At 34.1% G+C, this 23,767-nt stretch overlaps 1 protein-coding gene across 9 annotated transcripts in view; it reads right to left on the bottom strand.

Moving 5' to 3' along the window:
• The window catches only part of PHTF2 (putative homeodomain transcription factor 2), a 124,859-nt gene that overhangs the window by 7,005 nt on the left and 94,087 nt on the right, over positions 1–23,767 (bottom strand). For 5 of the 9 annotated variants that reach the window (XM_082473489.1, XM_082473492.1, XM_082473491.1 and 2 more), the window contains 6 exons: positions 22,374–22,529; positions 17,439–17,657; positions 8,856–8,984; positions 7,111–7,383; positions 6,748–6,879; positions 4,437–4,523 (listed from right to left, as the gene is read on the bottom strand). In XM_082473489.1, coding sequence (XP_082329615.1) covers positions 4,437–4,523; positions 6,748–6,879; positions 7,111–7,383; positions 8,856–8,984; positions 17,439–17,657; positions 22,374–22,529 — 996 coding nt within the window. The remainder of the gene's footprint in view (positions 1–4,436; positions 4,524–6,747; positions 6,880–7,110; positions 7,384–8,855; positions 8,985–17,438; positions 17,658–22,373; positions 22,530–23,767) is intronic. The other 4 variants (XM_082473490.1, XM_082473495.1, XM_082473494.1 and 1 more) reach the window with 2 other exon arrangements.

Genomic DNA, 23,767 nt, shown 5'->3' with positions numbered 1-23,767 from the left:
ATTAAAGATTCAGTTGAAGCCCCTTTAAACTTTTCCTTTCATCATTCCCCTTCTTCCCCACCCTTCTGTAAGGGTAATGAATTTTGCATTTACCTTTTCCATGCAGTTTTTATAGTTTAGCTACATATTTATCCTTAAACTATGTTATTTTATATATATTTTAGAATTTATATTTTGTTTTCAAAGATTATCCATTTATCCATGATACATTAAGCTCAAATTCATTCATTCTAACTCTTACAAAGTTATTACAGTAAAAGAATCAACCACAGTGGATTGGCCTACTCTACCAATTAACATTTATTGTGTTGCCAAGTTCCTTATCACAAACAATGCTGCAATAAATATTCTCTCATGCATCTCGTCTCCTTGTGCACATATATAAGACTTTCTCGAGGAGTTAATATCTAGGAGTAAAACTGCTGAGTCCTTGGATATTCACACATTCAACTTTAGTAGATATTACAAATTTGTCTCTGAAAACAGCTATGCCAATTTATACTCTCAGCAATGTATCAGTCTTCCCTTTGCCCTCATATTTGTCTACACTTGATATTATTCAACTTGGTATTATTCAACTTCTTAACACCTGCAAATCTGATGAGTATAACTTGTTCTCTTACTGTTTTAATTTTACTTTTCCTGATTACTTAGGGAGAATGAATATGTTTCATGTGCTTATTAGTTACTGGGCTTCCTCTTCTGTAAGTTATCTTTTTATATTCTGTATCTGATTTTTTTCTATTACGTTGTCTGGTATTTTTTTTTTATTGATTTGTAGACGTTATATATTCTGAATAACAAAGCTATTTAAATCATGTATTTTGCCAATATCTCTTCCCAGACTCTCTTTTGTTGTTTATGGCGCCTTTTGTAGTACTTACAATTTTTAGGGAAGGGCACGACAGAAGAAGAATATATGAGAGACTGTAGGTATCAGGCAAAAGTCTAAAATATTTACTGTCTGGCCCTTTACAGAGGAAGTTTGCTGATCTCTGGCTTATAGGAACAAAATTGATTCTTTTATGTTGATGTTATATCCATTTTTGTTGATCTTGAACTTCTAAAAAATGTATATTTTTAATAATTTGTCTGTAAAGTTACTTGAATATTCTACAAAACCATATAGTCTACAATGCTTTCTTTTCCAATCTTTATACAATTTCTTTCTTTTTCCTATCTTCACTGGTTAGTACCCTCCATTAAAATGCTGTCTAGAAGTTATAGAGAGGGTACCCGTCTCATTCCTGATTTTAAAGTAAATATCTCGAAGATAATAAATATCATATGTATAATGTTTGCTCCAGTTTTTGAAAGATATACTTTTATCAAACTAAGAACAGTACTTTCCAGTCATTGTATGAATCTCCACTGAAATTTACCAATTTGTTTTCTGTATATATGTAGATGATTTCTCCTTCTTTAATCAATTAAAAGAGTCCAAACTAGATAAATGGCTTTTCTAAAGGTGAAAATCTTTGCATCCCAGGGATAGACTGTCTTGGTCATGGCATATTTATTGTTATTAAATCGCTGGCTTCATGTTTCTAGTATCTTTGCATCTAAGTTAGGTCACTGTTTCCTATTTTCATACTATCTGTCTGGTATTGGTAACAAGGTTATACTAAGTACATAAATGAGCTGGGGGAATATTCCCTCTTTTTCTACTCTCTAGATCTTCTGTGTAGGATTAGGATTAGTTGTTTATTCGAACATTTGGCAAAATTCATCTGTAAAAACCACATGGGTCTAGATGATTTTTGTTGCTAGCAGATTTTCAAACTACTGAATCAATACTGCTTTATGGTTATAGGTTTTCTCAGCTTTTCAGTTACTTTTTGAGTCAGTTTTAATTAATAAATTATGCATTTCTACAAAATAGTCCACTTAAGCTTTTAACTTCAATGACAAAAGTAATTTATACTAGTATTCTTAAAAAAAAATTCTCACCTGTTTCAGTTTAATACTGTGATTTTTCTTTTTAAGAATGTGTTATTTGTAAGTATGTTTTGAAATTTTCAAACGTATGGTTTTCTTGTTGCTGTCGTTGTTTTCTACTTTAACTGCATACAGCTAGTGGTCTGTATGGTATCAGCTGAGAATCACTTTGTCGCCTAGTACATGAAAAAGTTTTACAAACTATTCTGTGCCTGAAAAGAATATGTATTGTCCAATTACAGAACAAAATTTTTAACCATCTTGTTTAGATACATGTCTCCATTGTGTTTTCGTCTGCTTAATCTATCAATTATGAAAGAAATGCATTAAATCTTCCCAATGTGGTATTCTGTCAATTTCTCACTACAGTGCTATTGATTTTGACTGTATATAAGGTATGTTTGAAGTTATGTGATCACATGCATACAAATTTGGAATTATTAGATCTTCCTGATGAATAATTCTCTAAATTTTTGTCAGGTTTCTCTTTATTCCCAATAACGCTTCTTAGATTACAGTCTCCTTCATCTGATATTAATGTAAGTTCACCAGCTTTCTCTTGGCTAGTATTTATCTGCAATATATTTTTCTATCTTTTTACATTCAAAACTTTTCAATGTTATTACGTTTCATTTGTCTTTTGTTGATAGCAATCGATAGATTTTATGTTCATTAGAGACAGAACTACTACAGCATGTACTTCAGGAACATGGAAATTAAACCTTGAAGAAAAGACTGAAATGCAATAAGCGATTGTGAGTAAAGAAATCAGTCTTTTTCCTTTTGGTTGCTTTTAGATTTTTCTCTCTGTTTTGGTGTTCTGCAGCTTCTCTATAACGTGTCTAAGTGTCGATTTATTTTTATTGTGTCTTCTTGTTCTTGTTGTGCCTCCTAAACCTGAAAATTAATGTCTTCCACCAATTCAGAAAAACTCTTAGCCATTACCTCTCCAAATATTGCTCTCCCTCTTCTTTCCATCTGAAATTCCTATTAGATATGTATTGGATCTCCCAACTGTCTCAATCTCCTTTTCATATTTCCATCTCTTCACCTCTGTCCTATATTCTGGGTAATTTCTTCCATCTCCCAGTTCACTAATTATCTTTAGCTGTCTTAAATCTGCTATTTATTCTCTTTGTTGTGTTTTAATAATAATGTCAGTGACTGTATTTTTTTACCTCTATGAAGCAATGCTTGGTTCTTTTTCAAATCTGTTTTTTCTTAGTGTTATCTACATCGTCAATCATTTTAAACAACCTTATAGTTTATCTGACCAGATCTGAAGTAGCTGGAGATGTACTCCTGCTGTGTGTTAATCTGTTGACTCACTCATGTTGGATTGTTTTTTCATGTGTTCTGAAACCTGAAGGGGCTTTATCTGTGGAAATCCTGTGAGGCCTAGGGTTGGATGTCACATCTCCAAGAACAGTCTTGGTTTTGCTTCTTCCAGGTACCCAGGAGTCTAGGATTACTTTTTATATTAACTTCTTGACACAGGGGTTACAGGACAAGATCTGAAATGTACATTTGAACCCTGAACCTGTGTGAAAGGCAGACCTACAGTTATATATTCTTAGGAGAGACTTTCCCTGCCTCCTTGCCAAAATCCAGGCAGAATCAGACAAGCTTCCTTATTGTCTTTCTGTGCTGTTGGGAACACTGTTTTTCTTATTCCACCTTTTCACTCAGACTATAGCCCTTTGAGGATTCTGGCCTTATAGTGTATGTATAAGGAGATATGGCAGGTCAAGGCCTCATCCTCTTGTCCTCATATGGGCATAAAATCTCAAGTCTCTCAGATACTAACACTGACAATGTACCTCACCATAACATTAACACATATAATTAATTGCTGTTTTTCAGTTTTAGCTTCATTTTTGGCCCCTTACTGTCTTATAAACTCAGACATATATGTAATATGTATATAAAAAAGCTCACTTATGTATATTAAAAGGCTGTGTTTTTTCCCAGAATTGTATGATGTTCTAAAGCAGAAGAATTTTCAGGTAATCTAGTATGTCTTATTACTTGAAATGGAAGTTTAAATTTCATAGCATAGAATATATCCTGAGATATTTTTGTGCTTCCTGACTAATCTTGGTCAATGAGAATTCTTTTTCAGAGCATGAGGCAGTCAACTCACAGTGACAATTCAGATACAAAATAACAGAATTAATATTAAATGTGAAGAAAGCAGAGATTCATGGAAAATAGTCTGAAAATTTTCATAACTCTAACTCATAAGTTTGTTTTGGGAAATAAAGATAACCAGGTGAATTATAGACAAAAACTAATTATTATATGTTCAATCAATAGACACCTGCAAATAAGCTAACTGCTGTTCATGACATAGATGAGTAACATGCATTTATTTATTCTACAGAAAAAAACCTGTAAAAAGTCAATGTCAAATTACTTATTACTTTGATTGTTTATTATTAGAAAGCTGAATATTTATAGATCTGATTATCTAACTTCTACAGAACAAGTTAACTCACCTGGGCACAACAGATAAATACCACTGAGATAGTTAACAAGAAAGCAGATGAAACTATGACATCAACTGATCGCTGAGGACCTCGACGCTGGGGAAAAAAGGGAAAACACTTTTAAATATATTTACTAATTAGCAGCTAATTCCATGCTTTCAATTTAGGTATTGATCCATCACTGCACGTTGATCATAGCTTACAGCACTGAAAATATACCTAATTTGTGAGATGAATTTTAATTATAAAGTGTTACTATTTCCTGAGGGTTTGCAACACAGTGAAAATGGTGAATATACAGCCTAGAATTCTTAGGTTAACTTCCAAATATTCCATTTTGTCAAACACGAATCATTTATTCAACATGTGTTTTTGAGCATCTGCTCAGAATGAGGCACAGTGCTGGGAGCTGGGAACACAGCAGAGGACAAAACAGACATGGACTCTATCATCACAGGAACTTGTTGGGAGTCAGACATCAAGCTCATAGTCACAGATGTATATATAAGTTGTGAGGAGTGCTACGAAGGAAAGGTATAGAATGCTTTGAGAAAATTGGTAGGGAGTTTGGTGTAAATATCACTTCCTTAGGGAGATCTTCCCAGGCCCATACTCCTAACTCCCAAAAAGATTATGTAGGCCTGGGAAGAGCTCTCCAAGGAAGTGATATTTACACCAAACTAAGGTGCAGGAGCATGATGGCACATGGCAGTGTTGTTGTTAGAAGGAAGAGCATGTGCAAGAGTATAAAACAGAAAAGATCATAGTGCATTCAAAGAACTGAGGCAGTGTAGTATGGCTGGAATGCAGGGAAGAAAGTGTTTCAAAACGAGACAAGAGGAACAGGCTATCCGCAGGAGCTAGGTCATCAAGGGCATTATAAGCCCTGCTAAGATCTTGTTCTTCATCCTAAGATCAATGGAGAACCTTCAGAAAGATTTAAGAATATGTTCAAATATACATTTTTAAGACATCTCTGGTAGCAAACTGAAGAAAATATTAGAAGGAGAAAATAGGAATGCTGTGAGGCCAGTTAAAAGGCAGCTGCAGTAATCCAATGCAGAAGATGATGGGTGGCTGCAATAAGGGTGGTGGAAATGGGAGAAAAAAAAAAAGAGAAGTAAATGGATTCAAGATACATTTTGGAAGCAGAAAGGGTGGGAAATGGTGATAAACTGAATGTTGGAAATCCAAGAGAGGACGTCAGTACTGAGGATAATTCCTAGGTCTGTAGTTACATATTTCCCTCACTGAAGTGTAAGCTCCTAAGGGTAGGGATTTTCATCTCGTCAACAGTGAATGGAACATGGTTAACATTAAATAAATGTTTATTGAATAAAATAATCAATGCATAAAAGAATGCAATACCTACTTAGGGTTAATAATGAGGGGAAATTTTAGGTGGCTTCTCACTAAGACAGGGAACAAAGATCATATCTATATTTCCAGAAGTGTCACAGTGAGGAAAAAATAATCTACACCAATCTTTAGCATCTCCCAGTGGACACTAACTTAGCTGAATTTAACAAGTTAAATAAATAAACAGAATAATGAATTTTTAAAATAGAAGTGTAGACAGTGCAAATTTTTTCTACTTCTTTCCTTGTTAGTTCAAAATAAAAAGCATTAAAGACCTAAGTATGTCAGAGGATAGTTGGCCTTTAGGTCAATTTTATTAAGACATGATTACTCCATACATAATGAAATTCACTGCTAATGCAACAAATAATCCTCAGAAGAAGCGTTTTCCTAAAACTAATTCAGATGTTTCCCATTTCCCTCCTGAGTTTTTATATCTTAATTCCATAATTAGGAAAGTTATTTAAAAAGATTAAGGAAAAAGAATGGCATGAAAAGGATGGCTTAGAATTGCAAGCTAAAATTTCCAAATAGTAATAGGCCCCTTCAGCGACTCACTGACAGATTTTTTTTTTTTTATTCTTTTTTTAAGCAGTGGGCTCCCTCTGCTGGCTTGTGATAATCATTCTAGGTAGAAACAAAATCTTTAATCTAGCTTTTGAATGAGTAGAAGTTGGTAAGATTTATGAACAAAGATAAATTTAGGACAATCTGATCTTGAACCATCTACCTAAAATGCATTTAAGCCTTTCAGACTTCAGATGTTTTACTGTAAAGAACCAGTTTAACATTTATTTTGAATTTCTGTATATGGATCAAAATGAACACTAAGTATGGCCATATAGCACCATATGAGTACAAATCTGACTATAAATCTAGACATACATACATAATGACAAAGAAACTGGAACTATGAGAGGGAGCCAGCACGTTAAGAGTACTTTTATCAGTACCATTCTACCTTAAGATAGGACCGGAGAGAGAGCCACATTTTTATATTCTGTACTTTCTTCAATCGGAAATGGGGAACCTCAGATTTTCGAGCCCTCCTTGCCGATGTTAAATGTCCAAAGAGTTTTGCAAAAAGTAATCGCTAAAAAAGATTAAAATAAAAATTAATTTTCAAGTAGATTACCATATAAAAACAAAAATCAACAAAATAAGGATTATTAAGATTTTATTTGGTTACGTATTACAAAAACAAAATAGGAAAATAATTAGCAGCTCAAAATGATTTAATGAAATTCTAAAATACTTCAGGAATACCTTGAATATTATGAAAAGGATGAAATATTCTCTATTCAGAAGTCTATATTATACCCACCTGTTTATAAGTTCTTTCTGCTACACAGAGCAAAAAAAAGAAAATCCACACAAGAGACACACGAACCACAAAACTTATTATAACCATAGAAAGAACTGTGACATCTTCATTAGAACCAAATGCAATCACATAAAGTTCTGAAGCAGAATGTGCTGTGAGTTGATCTAAGTCTGTAGCTTGGGAGAGTCGGAAAACAAATGGAGTTAAACCCAGGATTAGAGAGATTGCGTTTCCAAAAATCTGGTATCCTATTCCTGGTATATGGCTGTTTACCTTTATAGAGAGAGAGGAAAAAAGAAAAAAAAAAAAACTTACATAAATTTTATCTACAGTAAAATAGATTCCTAATGAAGCATTATTTTATTTATAGCAATATGAAATAATTTTGTTAAAATATATTAGTTTTAATACATGAATAATGAAATTTAAATTTACTCAAAGTTTGTAAGTCATTATTTTTTCAGTTTTTAAAAACACTTCATTATCAGATCTCTAATTCACTAAGTAGATGCAAAAGGATTTACTAACCCGGTCTTACCGGGATCTTGAAAAAAATTCTATTTATCTCATTGAAAAGTTAGAAATACTTACAAATACTGCAATATTGAAAAGAATGAGGAGATCTCATATACACTTAAATTCAGCTACAGAAAAAATCTAGAATTATACTTACTCAATAAATTTATAATTTGTGTTTTTCTTCAAAGAGTTCAATATACAAATGGATATCTCCTTAAACTCTAAAACCATTTTCTTTTATATATATACACATATATATATATTTTTCTGAAACCATTTCAGAAGAAAGACTATGCTAGAGGGGTAAAAATTAAATAAGAGGTGGGGGAAAAAGGGCGGGGGAATTATTAAAAAAGGAAGTTGGAAATTAAATAATGGGAAAATATAAAATTGGTAGGACTGGGAGGGATCTGAAATATCATCTAGCTACCTTTTTATCATGATATTACAGAGTATGTTAAAATTCCCAGATAGTTAAGGTACAGAATATCAACTAGATCCAAGTCTTTAGGGACTCCTTGTCAATAGCTTTTCATAGCTCACACTGAGATATGTAACAGGACATGAAGTAGATCAATTTCTGAAACCAGTTATTTTAATTCCTGTCCCACATAATGTGTGCACAAAAGTTCTAGTTAACAATACACAAGAAATTTAAAATTGCAACTTAAATCTTGCTTAGTTGTCCAGAGGAATCAGGTAAAATTTAAAAAGTAGTAATGATCTAATAAGAGAAATAATAATAGAAACTGAAATTAAAATCCATAGTATTTGTACTCTACATCTTCAAATAACTCAAGATTTTTACTAGTTGCATTACTTCTATATATTTAAGTAGGCAAGCATCAATACAAATTTTCCAGTTTGATTTTTTTTTTTAATGTTTTGGGTAGTAATAAATAAATGAACCATGATAAATGATACAGAAAAATAAGTTTTCATCAACACTTGTATATATCTAGCAGCTCCTAAATTTGACCCATTGAAAGCAAAAATAATAACATAAAAGTAGAAAATTTTAGACTGTATCATCTCTTCTTAATCAGAATATGAAATACATTAAAAGATGAGAGTGATTTGGCAACAAATCACTGTTTAAATCACTGTTTAAATACAAATTAACTTTTTCAGGTTGAAGAAATGAGGTGAGTAGGTTATATAATATTTCAGTCATCACTTAGTATATTAATAATCACTGTCTAAACAAATAAAATTTAAAAACTCACTCTGTTCATTATCATTCCACTGATTTCAAGTACAGACATGTCTGCTTTCTTGCAGTCATTGCCTTCCCATACGATAGCGCTTATTTTTTCTAATCCCGGGTGGGAACTATGGAGCCAGGGCAAATGACTCTATAAAAAAAAAAGAAATTGGTGAATATATTAACTGCATTTCATAAATAAGATATATATGTGTGTATATATCTGTATACACACCCAATTTTATCTACACTAATAGAAATTGGTGAATGCATTTACATTTTATTTATAGAATAAATACATGTATCTGTACAAAGCTATATCGTGTACAATTTCAATGACACTAAAATTCTATCTTAAAATCAGTTAGTATATACACTGAACAGATGGCATAAGAAATTACGTTTATAAAAATGCATAAGTTTAGAACTTTCTGTAACATCTATTAGGCAACCTACTGTTCAAAAATACTCTAAAATTTGTCAGCAAAAGCACCTAGCTGTCAATCTGTCTACATAATTCTTAATATACAAGTGTTCAAAGACAAATGCACATTAAATTCATATTATTAACTGTTCATACTACTGACTGTCCAACTTATGATCACTCAATACGAAAGAATATGATAGCTGAGATATGAACCTCTTTGAAGGACTAAACAGTGATACAATCTCATTCAGAAAGAGATATAAACTTACCCTTAATATTTGATTTAGTTACTTTTCTGATATTTTAATCTAGCAATTCTCCAAAGGATCAATTTAACTTTTTTCCCCCTTGGAGCAAATATTGTGAACTGAAGCACCTAGAGATAGAAGGACTCTCCCAACTAGAATAACGTATCTCTCGAAGTTTCAAGGAATACAAAAAGGTAAAAAGAAAAAGTGAAAGCTTTAATACAAAAAAAATCAGATACTTAAAGTTGGGGTTTTTTTTTTTGTTTGTTTCAGATCTATAATTAAAAGAATAAAACTTCAAAATAGGATAGTTGGGGGTTAAAGATGGCAACAAAATTAATAAAACACTAACATTTACATTATCAGATATTGATAGAAATAACACTAAAAGATTAGCCCTAGAATGGGATAAATTTGTTTTATTACATTACATTATTTCTAAGTTATCTTTATAACATATTTCATTGAAATAACTTCTAACAATGAACAGAAGAATCTACTTCAGAATATTCTTTGAGGACAAAAACGTGATTGAAATATGGTAAAGATATGCTTCTGTAAACTTAAGGAATATATTTTCCTCTAGGGGAAGTAAAGTTGCATTGATTCATTTCAGTTAAAGGTATAAAATAATAATACAATAATATGTAATAAAATAGACATGGGAAATTATTATTTTGACCTCATACATTAATTTTCTTTATGAACAATTATATAGGCAAACCATAATGCCAGTAGTTACGCTACTGGCAAAGCTCTTTTACATTTAGTTATTTGGCTATCAAGAGGTTTTCTCTAAAAATTTATCTGTTCCAAAGATATAGTATTTTAATATACATTAACCTTCACAGTATATATTTCACTACTGGAGAGCCTTAAGAGCTATGAGATACTAGTTATTAACTATCCACTTATTTCCTCAAATTATGTTTTATAATTTTTCCCCAAACAAAATACTCTAGTTTGGGATAAAAATAATTTGCACCAAAACATGTATCAAAATTTCCCTGGAACTTTAATAACTATGAAACATAATGGAACTAAAAAGCTAAGAACAAATAAGAAAAGCTGAATGGAAAGAGTGTTAAGTCACAGAGGTAACAGATTAAAACACCAATATATAGGCTTTTTTTTTTTTTAAGTCTCAGTCTGTAACAGTGAATTACATGAAGCAAGACATACAATACCAAGAATGTACATCTAGAGACAGAAATAGGAAATCAAAAAGTTCTTCACTCTGCTTCCAGAAGTACTCATTTTGCCCCGGTACCTTCTAACTAGCATTTGATAGCATTTTCCTATTTCCAGAAAGGCAAAAGGCAAGAGAGTAGAGAGCAACTAGAAACTGGAGAATTTTAAAAGAATTCATTAAAAGATACAGGGGCGTGTGTGTGTGAAATGTACTCAAAAATAGGGGATATGGGGATAGGTGTATAAGTATAGCTGATTCACTTTGTTATAAAGCAGAAACTAACACACCATTGTAAAGCAATTATACTCCAATAAAGATGTTAAAAAACTTTTAAAAATATTGTACAAATATGTACTGCCTTCAGTACATGAGACTTTTTTTTTAAAGTTTCAAAGAAAACATCAGAGCAAAGCATTCCATTTTATAATTTTATCACATAGATTCTTCCTAGTTACGTTTTTCAAACTAAAATTTGGAACTCTTTGAATGGTTGCTCTTTATCCTCATCAAAATCTCAACTGCTTTGCTCCCTGTTCATTCACAACTGCCTGGAAACCTTAACACTTTAAATGGCAGCATGTTTTATTTCAGATAAATTCACCATGACAATTGTTTTCCTGAAGTTTCCACCTGTGGGAACTGTAGCCATTAAAATACGGCTTTACCCACTGAAGAATTAATTTCACTTGAATGTGGCTTTATATTTTATTATATATTCAGCCGTGACTACAGGAGAAAAATTTTCTCTTTTAGATATGTTTCAGTAACTATTTACCAAGGAAATAAAACAAAACTACAAATTTGGTGACATACTGACTAGAACACACTGATTCAAATACCCAGTGCTTCTTCACATGAGGAGGAATTTTTCAGTCTTCATGCTAGGCAGAAAAGGGTCCTCCAAACCTAATACAGACCTTAGTCAAACAAGCAAAAAAGCAGGCAGCTTTTCATTAAAGGGAGCTAATTTCAGCTAAAACTGAAAACATGAGCTTATTTTTTAGGAGCCTGAGAATACAAAATGTGTGTATAATCAAGTATATAATCCAAGAGCAAAACCAAAGTAAACCTAGAATACTATAATTAATATGCAGAGTAGAACATTAAAAAATGTTTATTTTACCAAAAAAAGAAGCAGAGTAGTGTGACAGATTTAGGACCAACTTATTCTGTAGAGCATTCATTAAAACAAATTTTTTAATCATTTAAGAAAGGCCTAATTGGCATGTTTTGAAAATTTTTGTTTCATTCATTCACTCAACTAATATTAAACACCTACTATGTACCAGGCACTGTGTGATACAACAATGAGCAAAACAACACACGGTCCCTGCCTCTGTGCCACTTATGGGCTTGCTGGGAAAATAGCTCACAGGCATTTTCCTAAACCTCAATTCCAGTTATTATTCTCTGTGACTTAGATGAATACACAGATGACTCATCCAACACCCTTTTCTCATGGCACTGTTCATTGTTTTTTTCACTTCTTAAATTCCAGGGAGCTTCGGCTATACCCATGGCCACGCCCTGGACCCTGTCACCACACAGAATTGCTCTACATCTGAAATGAGTCTCCAGCCACAACCTCTCATCTTACCAGGTCTCTCAAACCTTCAATTCAAAGCACACTCTTCCCTGAACATACCTATTCTTCAACCTATCAGTCCCTTCTTGGTTTCATTTCCTTCTCAATCTAACATGTCTAGATTTTTACCATATCCATTATTTCAACCAGCATATCATCCCCTCTTCTGTCCCTTGAATAGCAACTATTTAGCTCCTACACTGTATGACTTTGGGTGCATTATTTAATTCTGAGCCTCCATTTTCTCATCTACAAAACAAAAAATAACCTACATTGTTATAGGTCATGTGGACTGTATGAGACAATGCATCTAGATTATTTTGCACAGTGGAAGATATATAATAAATGCTTATTAAATGTTTGCTACTATTATAATTATTACAACTATATTCCAGAGAATAGCATACAACTATGTAGAACGGGCAACTACAAATTCATAGTTTCAGATTGCAATTGGACCCTCAACCACGTGGCAGTGTGACTCTTTTTAATGTGTTACTTGGCTTGAACACAAGCAAACACAGACTCTCTCCCCACCATCTCCGTTTCCCACAAATGAAAATGTCAAGCCTTCACCACCATCCACAAGCCCCTTATCCTATCATCTCACTTCTTTACTGTTAATAGACCACCTGGCCTCCTGCACTTCAAAGAACAGAGATCATCAGGCAGTAACTCCCTCGTGGTCTTACCTGCTTCGTGCACTCTTCCTCCTCCTATTTCAGCAGAGGACGGGTTCCTCGTCCTGCAGGAGGCTAAGCTTCCTAATCATGCCTCCCCTCCAGAACCCTAATCATTCAACAACTTCTCCTGTACCTCTTCGATTCTTCCCTACTGTTTTTTCTCCTATGCACATAAGTGCTCAAGTATCTCACATCTTCACATTTAGGAGGTGGGGACCAAAACATTCCTTCAGTTTCTCCAACCTGTCAGGGCCACGCTTCTTAAACCTCATTCCTCACTTTCACCCCTCGACCCTCTGTAGCAAAGCTTCTTTCCCCTAACAGTTTTCCTGAAGCTGAAGCCAAAATGAATGGATATATTTTTAAGAGAAACATTTCAATCAGATCGAGAATAATAATACTTGGCTTTATCATATATTTATTTTACCCCCATTTGCTCCAGGTATTTTAATTTACAAAAATTACAGGCAAAATTGAAACTTACTTTGTACCCTTCCCTGCTCTCATTCCCTTTTTAATTCCCCAGATCTATTATCCTAAATTTGGTGTTCGTTATTCCCTTGCATGTTTTTATATGCTTACTGCATATGCTTTTATTCATAAACAATATATAACCTTGCATGTTTTAAAACTTCATTATAAATGGTATATTGTACGTATAATTCTGCAACTTGCTTTTTTTATTCAAAGTTATATTCACAAGATTTATTCTTTTTGATATATGTAACTGAGTTCATTCAATTTCACTGCTGTATATTGTTTTATCATATGCCATGATTTATTAATTCTACTATTGTTGGCTATTGCATTATTTTCCATCTTTCACTATCACATACAATGCAATGAACATTTTTTAATATGTCTCCTTGTGCCCATCTTCTAAAGTATCCTTGGAGTGAGAAGAAAGAGTCTTATAGTATGTAGACCTTCAATTTTATTATAAAGTAACAAAGTGCTCTCCAAAGTAGTTGTGCAGATTTATATTAACATCAGCTTTGAATAAGAGCATTAGAAAATTCTTTTCTTAAAATAGCAAAAAACAAACCAGTAGTTTTTGCAAGGAATGGAAATTCCAGCTAGCTCAAATAAAGGTAGTGATTGGATGATGGTGTTTCTCATCAGAAACATTTTGTGGCATCCAAGGGAAATTTTACTCTAACTAGGACTTAGGACAGAGGAATCAGCAGCCCTGGGGACCCTCTGTGCCTTGTAGACTTTCAGTCAATTATTCTGCCATTAATGTGCCTCAGCTGAACCCCATGTGTCTGTTTCTCTTCTATTGAACTTTAGTTACATGTAACTTTAGTTACATGTAACTTTAGTTACATGTACAGACACACATGTGTTACAATCTCATTACACATACTCTCTCACAACCCTTTTTCTGATGATAAGAATAGAATTCATTTTGTTCCTTGGAAGGAGGAGGAAGCAGAGATAAAGAGAGAACTGTTCAACACCGAGTCTTCAGTAGAACTGACTAAAAATAAGATGTTTGATATGAGAATATTTTTTCCTAAAAATGTGTCAAGTAGTAGCATTTCAAATTTGGGTTGGTGTGAGATGAAACAGAAGTAGTACTTGCCTGGAGATTAGCCAGAGCAGGGGACCATGAATACACAAACCCGGAGAAAATGACAGATGTTATGCAGCGAGCTTTGGGCTTTGGGAGAGTTTAAGTCATGTTTTCCTAAATCTGATTAGCACTAGCCCAGATGGAGGGAGCCAGGTTCCCTCTTCTGGGCTCTGCACTTCAGAGGCCCCCTTTCTGGCTCTGCTCCAGCGGTGCCCCTCCCTGTGAAGTAAGGAGTTTGCAGAGTTGGGGATATGCACATCTGGAACCCATACCCTTCTGGATCCATGGGACCTAGAATCCCCTATCCTACTGGTCCCAAGCTGGCTTCCTAGGCCTGCACAGGCCTCTTGCCCAGGTCCCTCTGGAGAGTAGATCACCCCACCAGTGTGTATATATCTGGGCCAGAGGAGTGGCCAAGGAATTTGGTTTGGAAGGATGTGGAAGGAAGTTGGGTGTTGGACCCTAGGATGTCCATATTCACACATGAGTCCCTCCTGATGCTGGATGAAGCTTGGGATGAAAAGACAAAAGGCTTAGTCCAAGAGCCTCCATTGGTACTTTTACCCTAGTACCTGAAAATCTGAGAAGAAAGCTTATCTACGAAGGACAGGGTGGCCCGAGCTGACATTCCATGTAGCGTAATTTGAGGGGCATCACAAAACCCTGCTTATAATACAAGGTATGCCTTGGGTAAACCTCTCCTGAGAATCAACCATGAACCTCCTCCCTAACTGATATAGTAATGAAGCAGCGAGAAAAATTCACCTACAATTTTAATTTTCAAAAGCTCGTTATGCATTATGATCTTGTAAGAAAAATATTTCATATGCAGCCACCTGTAAAGTGAAATAGGCTAAAGGCTTGGTTCTCATACAAGGCAATAATTTCTCCATTTGGAATGCTAGCAATGTTCTCTCTTCGGAAAGTTTATAGAGCTTATATCCTGCCTGTTCTCCTTTAATAAAGAAATATTAAATATTTTAAAATAAACTTTCTTTAATGAGCTAGAAAAAAAATTCTTTTCTTACCTAAAGTAACAAGTATTTTTTTCCTATAATTTCTTCTAAATATTTTAAAATTTTATTTCTTCACACTTAGGAACTATCTGGAATAAACTTTTGCCTTTGGATAATTATTTGACCCACAACCATATACTGAACAGTCCATCCTTTTTCTACTGATTTGTAATGTCACTTATATCATACATTAGGGATCCATACAAACAGGTATCTATTTCTGGGTTTTCTATTCTGTCCCGTTGGTCTATCTGTTTACACACTGAGTCTGTCTGGCCTGCTGTAACAAAATACCACAGACTAAACGGCTTACAGACAACAGAAATCTGTTTCTCGCAGTTCTGGAGGATGGGAAGTCCAAGATCAAGGTGCTGGCATATTTGGTGTCTGGTGAGATCTCACTTCCTCGTTCACAGACTACTCTCTTTTTGTTGTAACCTCACATGATGAAAGAGAAAAGGGAGCTCTCTAAGGCACCTCTTTTACAGGGGCAGTAATCCTATACAGGAGGGCTCTACCCTCATGATCTAATCACTTCCCAAAGGCCCCATCTCCAAATACTATCACATTTGGGATTAGGCTTTGACATATCAATTTTGGGGGGACATAATATTCAGTCTGTAGCATACAGCTGTACCATACCATCTTAATTACTACACCTTTAAAGTAAATTTTTATACTCAGTAAGAAAAGTCCTCTGTTCTTCAAAATTATTTTTGCTATTCTTGACATTTTGCTCTTTAATGTGGACGTTAAATCAGTCTAAGTTCAACTAAAACACAAACAAACAAACATGCTGGTAGGATTTTGATAGAAAAAGCAGTGATAATGAGTATCTCTTTCTTGTTCCTGACATTAATAAAAATGATCCTAAAATTTCATCATGAAGTATGATAGGTTTTTAGAAGGTTCTTTGACAGTTACCTTTTATCAGATTAAGGAAGTTTCCTTCCATCTCTAGTTGTCTAAGAGTTTACTTGTTGGTTTTATTATTAAGATTTGATGAGAAGTTGGATAAGAGAGAGAAGAAGGTAAGGAAGAGTAACCCCCACGTTTCTGAACTGGCGAGTGAGTGGATGGAGATGTCATTCATAAGAAAAACAAATTTATGAAGGAAGATGGAGTATTTGGTAAATATGAAGTACTGGTGGGACATTCAAATGAAGATATCCTATAGACCTGTGCTGTCCAATATGGTATCCTACTCACATGTGGCTATTGATTACTTGAAATGTGGCTAGTCCAAATGAGATGTGCTGTAAGTGTTCACAACAGATATTGAAGAAAGTATTAAAAAATGTAACATATTTCATTAATATTTCTCATACTAGTTATAGGTTGAAATAATATTTTGAATATACTGGGTTAAACAAAACATACTTAAATTAATTCCACCTTTTTAAATGTTTTTAAATGAGACTACCAGAAAATTTTGAATTACATATGTAACTCTCATTATACTTCTGTTGGATAGCATTACTATAGGCACTTGGAGATACAAATCTGATACTCATGAGGTGTAAATTTGTGAATTATAATCTTACAGGTGGAGTTAAGGCCACAGGTATAGATGAATCTGACCGTGAAGTATGCTGAGTGAGAAAAGGACTAATGCATCTAAAGTACAATTTGACTTACAAAACTCTATTTACTGACAGTTTCTCAGGAATATATGTTTGTAAAGGTGAGTGACACAATCATCATACAAATATTGAGATTCTATGTTCCAGTGAAGCGAGACCGCAGCTCACATGAAAATAAAAATAATATAGGAACGTTATTTTAATTGTAAGTTTTTTCTTCACCTCTGTAAAATCTGTACATACATTCAAAGGAGCTGGACTTACAGCCCCACATAATCCAACACTGTAAACCAACCTGATGAAAAGGGTCGTCTCTATATTCTTTTTTCACACATGGATTAATTTGAGGATTTTCCACATCTGTCTCACTGGTACAAGATGATCGGCATTCTGCACAATGTAACAAGTCTTCCCATAATACATCTTCTGTTTCAGATTCTGGCCTTGTGCTCTCAGAATCCTGTCTGGAACTTGAACAGCGAGAGCTGCAACTAGTACCCGATTTAGGGGCATCCTGAAATCAAGATATTCTTTGACATTAATACAATTTATGTACCCTTTCCAACTCAAAGGATTCTATCAGAAACATATATTGCTACTTTTTGCTAAAACAACACACACACTGTCAAATGACAGTGAAATAAATAGCAAAGCATTAAAATACATAATATTTTTTAAGGAGAAACAAAATTTCCTCATATCAAAATCTGATTTCACATCTCAGCTCAAGTGTTATTTTGCAGGCAAAGGTTGTGCCTGTTTTCTCTTAAAGTTTATACAAAGTTCAGAATTCAGAGACTAGTCTAAATCCATATGGACTGCATAGTCGGTGAATGTTAACCCACTTTAATTGATGTGTTTAATGGAGTTCTTAGTTTTTTTTTCTTTTATAGCAACAATAGATTTCATGTATCTACTGTTTTTGTTTTTCAAACAGAAGTTCAATAAATTGATATAAAATTAACAAATAATCTATATCAGGAAGATAACTGCCAACTCATGTTTCTTAATCTATTGTAAAAAAGTGAAAAACTAAAAGGCACAAGTTAAATAATTTCTGACCAATTTACTTTTTTCCTAAGAGTTTTTAATGTACAAAATAAATACCTTTGACTACACTTTAATTTAAATTAATTCCAAATAACCTTTCCTAAATAAAGAATGGTAATAGCCATCCTTATGTAGTCAAGTTTGCTGAAATTTTTGGATTTGTTTTTAGCTATCCTCTGTCACTAAGATTTTGTCAATTCTACTTTAAAATATTTTATATTTACCCCTCTCTATTTCCCATGTTATCACCACAGTTCAGACTTCATCATTCACACCTTGTTTGCTCTAAGACCTTCCTGCCTGACCCCTATCTGAAAGGTCTTCCCCTCTTTCCAGATTAACCTTCCCACAGTGAAGCTATTCTTTCATTTCTCAGACAAAAATCTTTCTGTGGCTCCCCACTGCTCTCCTGCATAAAGTTCACATTCCTTCACCAAGCATGCTTGTCTTCAAATGTGCTACTTCGGACCCTGTTCTCCACTTCTCCTCCAGTGACACTGGGCTACGTCTTAGCCTCTAAACACAGCTTGCTCTTTGCCACTCTAGCCTCTGATCATGTTCCTACCTCTTACTGTAATCCTACTCTCCTTTAAGGCCTACTCAACAAAGTGTCAGGAAAATACCATCTCTACCCCTTTCCAGCTGTCTTACCTTGTTTCTGAGTCTTAGTTTAGCCACCTACCAATGGGGAATAAAACTACCTACCTTAAAATAGATATTAAAACTTAAATGAGCACTGTAGCTTTTAATACAAACCTAGTACAAAGGCGCTCGACAAATGTTAAAGGTACTCTCTATTTAGAACAATTACTTTGTCCCTGAAGCGAGTTATTATTATTTATATTCATTTGATGATAAATTTTGCATTGTTGTCTGGCATCTGTAATATTGTCTGTGTTAGATGTTCATGTATTTCATATTCTCAAATAAATCCTAACTCTCAAATACACTATAAGTCTAGGAAAGACAGAAACCAAACACTACTTTTTTTTGCCATCATTAGCACAGGTAACAAAATGTCTTAAATGAATGAGATATATTATTGATAATTAACTTATTGATATTAGAGTGAGATACTAAATATATATTTAGTGTACTGATAGAGTATTTGTGGGAGGAGGGTTGTTTGAGGGAGAAGTAAAAATTTTCCAAAAGAGTTGAGCAGGAAAATGAAAAAAGAAAGAAAAATAATACAGAAAGAGAAAAGGGTAAAAATTAGTCAGCTTTCTTTCACGAAAAGCACTCCAAAAATACTTCCGATTCACTAATGTCAACCAGAATATTTGAAGCATAAGCAGTTTTCATCACAACAGTTTTCATTAGATAGCAAGACACAGACTGTATTAAGTAATCAGTAATTGCTAATCCAAAATTTTTGATAAAACTAGCTTATTATCTATAACTAATTTCTGATGCAGACTTGTCAATCAGATACAGAAATAAGTAATAGGATTAAAGGCCTGATGACTGTTTAAGTGAAACTAATGGGTGATTTCAGGGATAAAGAAATATCTATAATTCTTTATAAATGTATTTTGTCAAATACTGATTAATAAGTGGACCATTTTACAAATTTAAAATCTAAAAATTATTGCCTATAATTGTTTACATTTCAAACAGAATTTTATCTGCAGTATTTAAGTAGTTAGTGGCCACTTTAAATTTCACTACAAATTGCTGAATTAAGCTAAAAAATAGGAAATTTTAGAACTGAAGAAAATAGCTCAAGTTAATAGCTCATTTAATACAATTTGTTCTGCTTATTTCAAATCTTTAGACAGACAGCTAAAACTGAGGATACAATCATATTAAGAAAGTTTATTTATTTGAACTGAAATAGATGAAGGGAATAAGCATTTATAACATAAATGCTTTGTGCCTGGCAATTATGCATAATCTTATTTAAACTTAACAATCTGATGAGGCCAGTCTCCTTCCCTCCCCACTGTACAGAGGCAGAAACTGAGACTCAGGTAAGTTAAATAATTTTTCCAAAGTCACTTAAGTAGTCTGACTCCATGCCCATGGTTTCTTCACTATGCTTCCCATCAAATGCTGCCTTCATCAGATGAAAGGCTAATCCACAATAGGGAATAAAAATTGAAAGATACCTGCAGAGTTAAACAAAGCAAGACAGAGCTAGGAAACAGGACAAATGCTTAAACAGAGCTACCGGTTCCCCAGGACACCTCCTATATCTCAGATAACCAAGTAATTCAACCACCATCTTCCCAACAAGAGACTGGAAGAAGCCAATCAGATATAGTAGATAGTAGAAAAAGGCAAGAAACCAGGGTGCGGGCAGGGTTTGGGGGTTGAGGGGTAAGAGGGAGGAGGGTTAGGTGAAAGTCCAACACACTGAATGGCAAGATCACTACCTCATCCCCAACCCCCTTGGTGCCAAACACCATGACAGCATGGTATAATATCTACCACCCCCATTCCACCAGAAGATTGGATGATTCTTCCTGAAAAACTAAATGCCCCTAAAAAGTATATCTATAGATGCCGACATCTGGGAGGCTTACAACAAATGGCTGGGTCCCTGACCAGTACTCTTAAAGTGAGGCCCACCAGTCTTACCCCTGCAAAAAGTGCTTCCCCAAATGATTTCTTTGTGCCTCACCCTAAAAGAAAACAGTATCACCAGTAATTTGAAGAGTATAGTAATAAATACATATAGATGCAAAACAACGCTACAAATCCTCTGTCTGAATTTTACTTATTCAAAGGAGGTTTTTTTTGCTTTTTCAATAAAAAATAAGAACAACTTTGAAGGTGGTTTGACTCGAGAGTAAAAAAATTTGGAACTGAAATACAGCTTTTTAAATATTTTCTAGTCTAAAGTTCCTCACTTCACAGATGAAGAATTTGAAGACCAGATTTTATTTTTATGTAATCTTTTATACCACTTTTAAAAAGATTTAAAACAACCAATGCCTACTAGCTAATTATCAGCCTTACTTAGCTTGGAATCTGGAAGATTTTAAGAAACATTTATTTAAAAGTTAAGATTAGTAGAATAATGTTCTGCCCTTCAAGAATCTCAATATTTCAAAATATAGCTGCAAACCAAGAAAAGTAAAGATTAGGGGAGAGAAAAGTACCTCTGAAGCGAAGTAATTTATTCTATAGGAGAGTGGAGACCTCCTTCTATAGGAGGTCCTGAATTCTTTCCAGGACCAACAGACTTCTACCTGTGCATGGAATAAGACTTTGAATTTCACAAGCATGGTTAACTGGCTGAGGAACACTAAACGGTACATCAGATAATGTGGATGAAGAGGCAATGAGTAGGCATACTGGCATTCGTGTCTTTCTAACGGCAGCCACTGAGAGAAGAAACAGCCAGAGTCACGTAGAAAGATTAACTAGAGATAAAACCACAAAGAAGAGTGTACAAAGAACAAGTAACTCTTCTAATCTTAAAACTCTCAAGCTATTCATATTCCAGCACAGCATTAGATTTTTCGCAAGCTTGACCCTAAATCATCAATAAAAAATATATATATATTCTAATACAGTACAAAAAGAGTAGAAGGTAATGTTTATCAAAAAGTGACGTAAAAAGTAATTCATGTGCCTTCAAGCAAGACAATGTATTGTCCTTAGAATAAAATGTGAAAATACAACTGAATGAAATTTTTTTTCTATTTAAATATTTCAAGAGATATAATAACTTCAAGAGATGTGATAAAGTTGGAAAAGGGTTTGGAGAAAAACAGACATTAATAAAGAAAAACAGAATCAAAGAAGAAAAAGGAATTGAATTTTATAGGCTGGGCGACTTAACTGGCGACAGTAACATGAAGGAAGTCACTTAGAATAATAAGTTTGCTACAATCTAGAAGTTATAAAGCCTTTCAAATCGTGGAAAAGACTAACATAGGAGTTCACAGATTGTCTCTCCAGGATCTTCTTTAAAAGGAAACAACAAACTCAATGTATGAGTCTTCAGAGATAACACACAAAATGAATACAAGTGTGTGGCTATTTATCATGTATGAAATACATTAATCTAAAACTGCTCCTCTGTAAGTCCAGATCATGTAACAGTAAGATATCGAGACTGATGGGAAATATCTGTTATTTCAATAATCATAAATTTGTTGAAAAAAGTTGTAAATTAAAAACATACAAAATAGATATATATGTACAGATGCAAAGCTAAAGTATATACCTCATTAGGGTAATGTTTCTTATAATGGTGTGACTTTCTATTCCGAAGAATGCTCTCAGAAGTCCTGTCTGCATGACGGCGCAATGGGTATCCTGTTTCTGGACCTTCTTCACTGGAGACTTCATCAGAGACATTTGTTACTGTCCTTTGGGTATCCTAAGTTAGGAGTATAAAAAGAGAGTTGTTGGTAATTTCTGACTAACCTTGCAGCTTTAAAACTGCAAAATTTTAAATTGTACATACATATACACATATACTTTCAAATACCTCTAAAGATCTCAGAGTAATTGATTAGTACTACCTGATTTTCTAAAAAATGTCTTAAATCAGTGACTAAAGTAACTCAATAGTCATTTGTCAAATATTGTTCTATAACATTTCTGTTCACAAAAGGATTTGAAATGGCTTACAAAATTGAGAACGTAAAATAGTATAAAAGCAGAACAGAGACCCTTTGAAGGAAGCTTGAGAGACCTAAAATGAATTACATTATTCTCACAAACCGAAAATGCTATCAATCTTAAGACCAGCACTGATTTAATAATGGGTTATGAGGCAATGAGGAGGTGATTGGTAGCTGGATGAAACACATATCAGGCAGACAACACCATGTAAATATTGATTTTTTAGAGATAACCAGATTCCAGAAGTTCTGAAACTAAGAGACTCCAGAGCAGATATTTTACTGATACTTTCATGTTCCTCTTATATGACGTTAGTAGGTAATACATACCTGGAAATGTGTTTGAAAACTGCATGACTGAAAACTTAATTTATTTGTTGACTGATGCTAGTGATGTGAGGCTCACATTACCAGAGAATTAAATGCCTCAAAAATCTAAACTCAGAGTAAGGGACTCTGATTCATTGCTGCCCCATGCTATTTATTATATAGCTACGGGTACTGAAAATACATGTCCTGTCAAGCAATAACACATACTTCACTCAAAATAGAGAATCCTCTTTTCTTCCTTCACTTTCCTCAACACACATGTTCATGCTTACGTTCCTAAATGTAACAAAGGTAACATCTTTTAATTTGACCATATATATATATATATTTTTTTACTGTAACAGCTTTTAAAGAATAAATTATTTGGGCTTCCCTGGTGGCACAGTGGTTAAGAATCCGCCTGCCATCGCAGGGGACACGAGTCCCATCCCTGGCCCGGGAAGATCCCGCATGCCACGGAGCAGCTAAGCCCATGCGCCACAACTACTGAGCCTGCGCTCTAGAGCCCGTGCTCTGCAACAAGAGAAGCCACAATGAGAAGCCCACCCCCCGCAAAGAAGAGTAGCCCCTGCTTGCCTCAACTAGAGAAAGCCCATGCACAGCAACAAAGACCCAACACAGCCAAAAATTAAGAACAAACAAATAAATAAATAAAATTAAA

The sequence above is a fragment of the Balaenoptera physalus genome (assembly GCF_965194825.1).
Source record: "Balaenoptera physalus genome assembly, chromosome: 8".
Lineage (NCBI taxonomy): Eukaryota > Metazoa > Chordata > Mammalia > Artiodactyla > Balaenopteridae > Balaenoptera > Balaenoptera physalus.
Note: the sequence above shows the minus strand (reverse complement) of the source record. Positions and strands in the feature narration are given on the sequence as shown.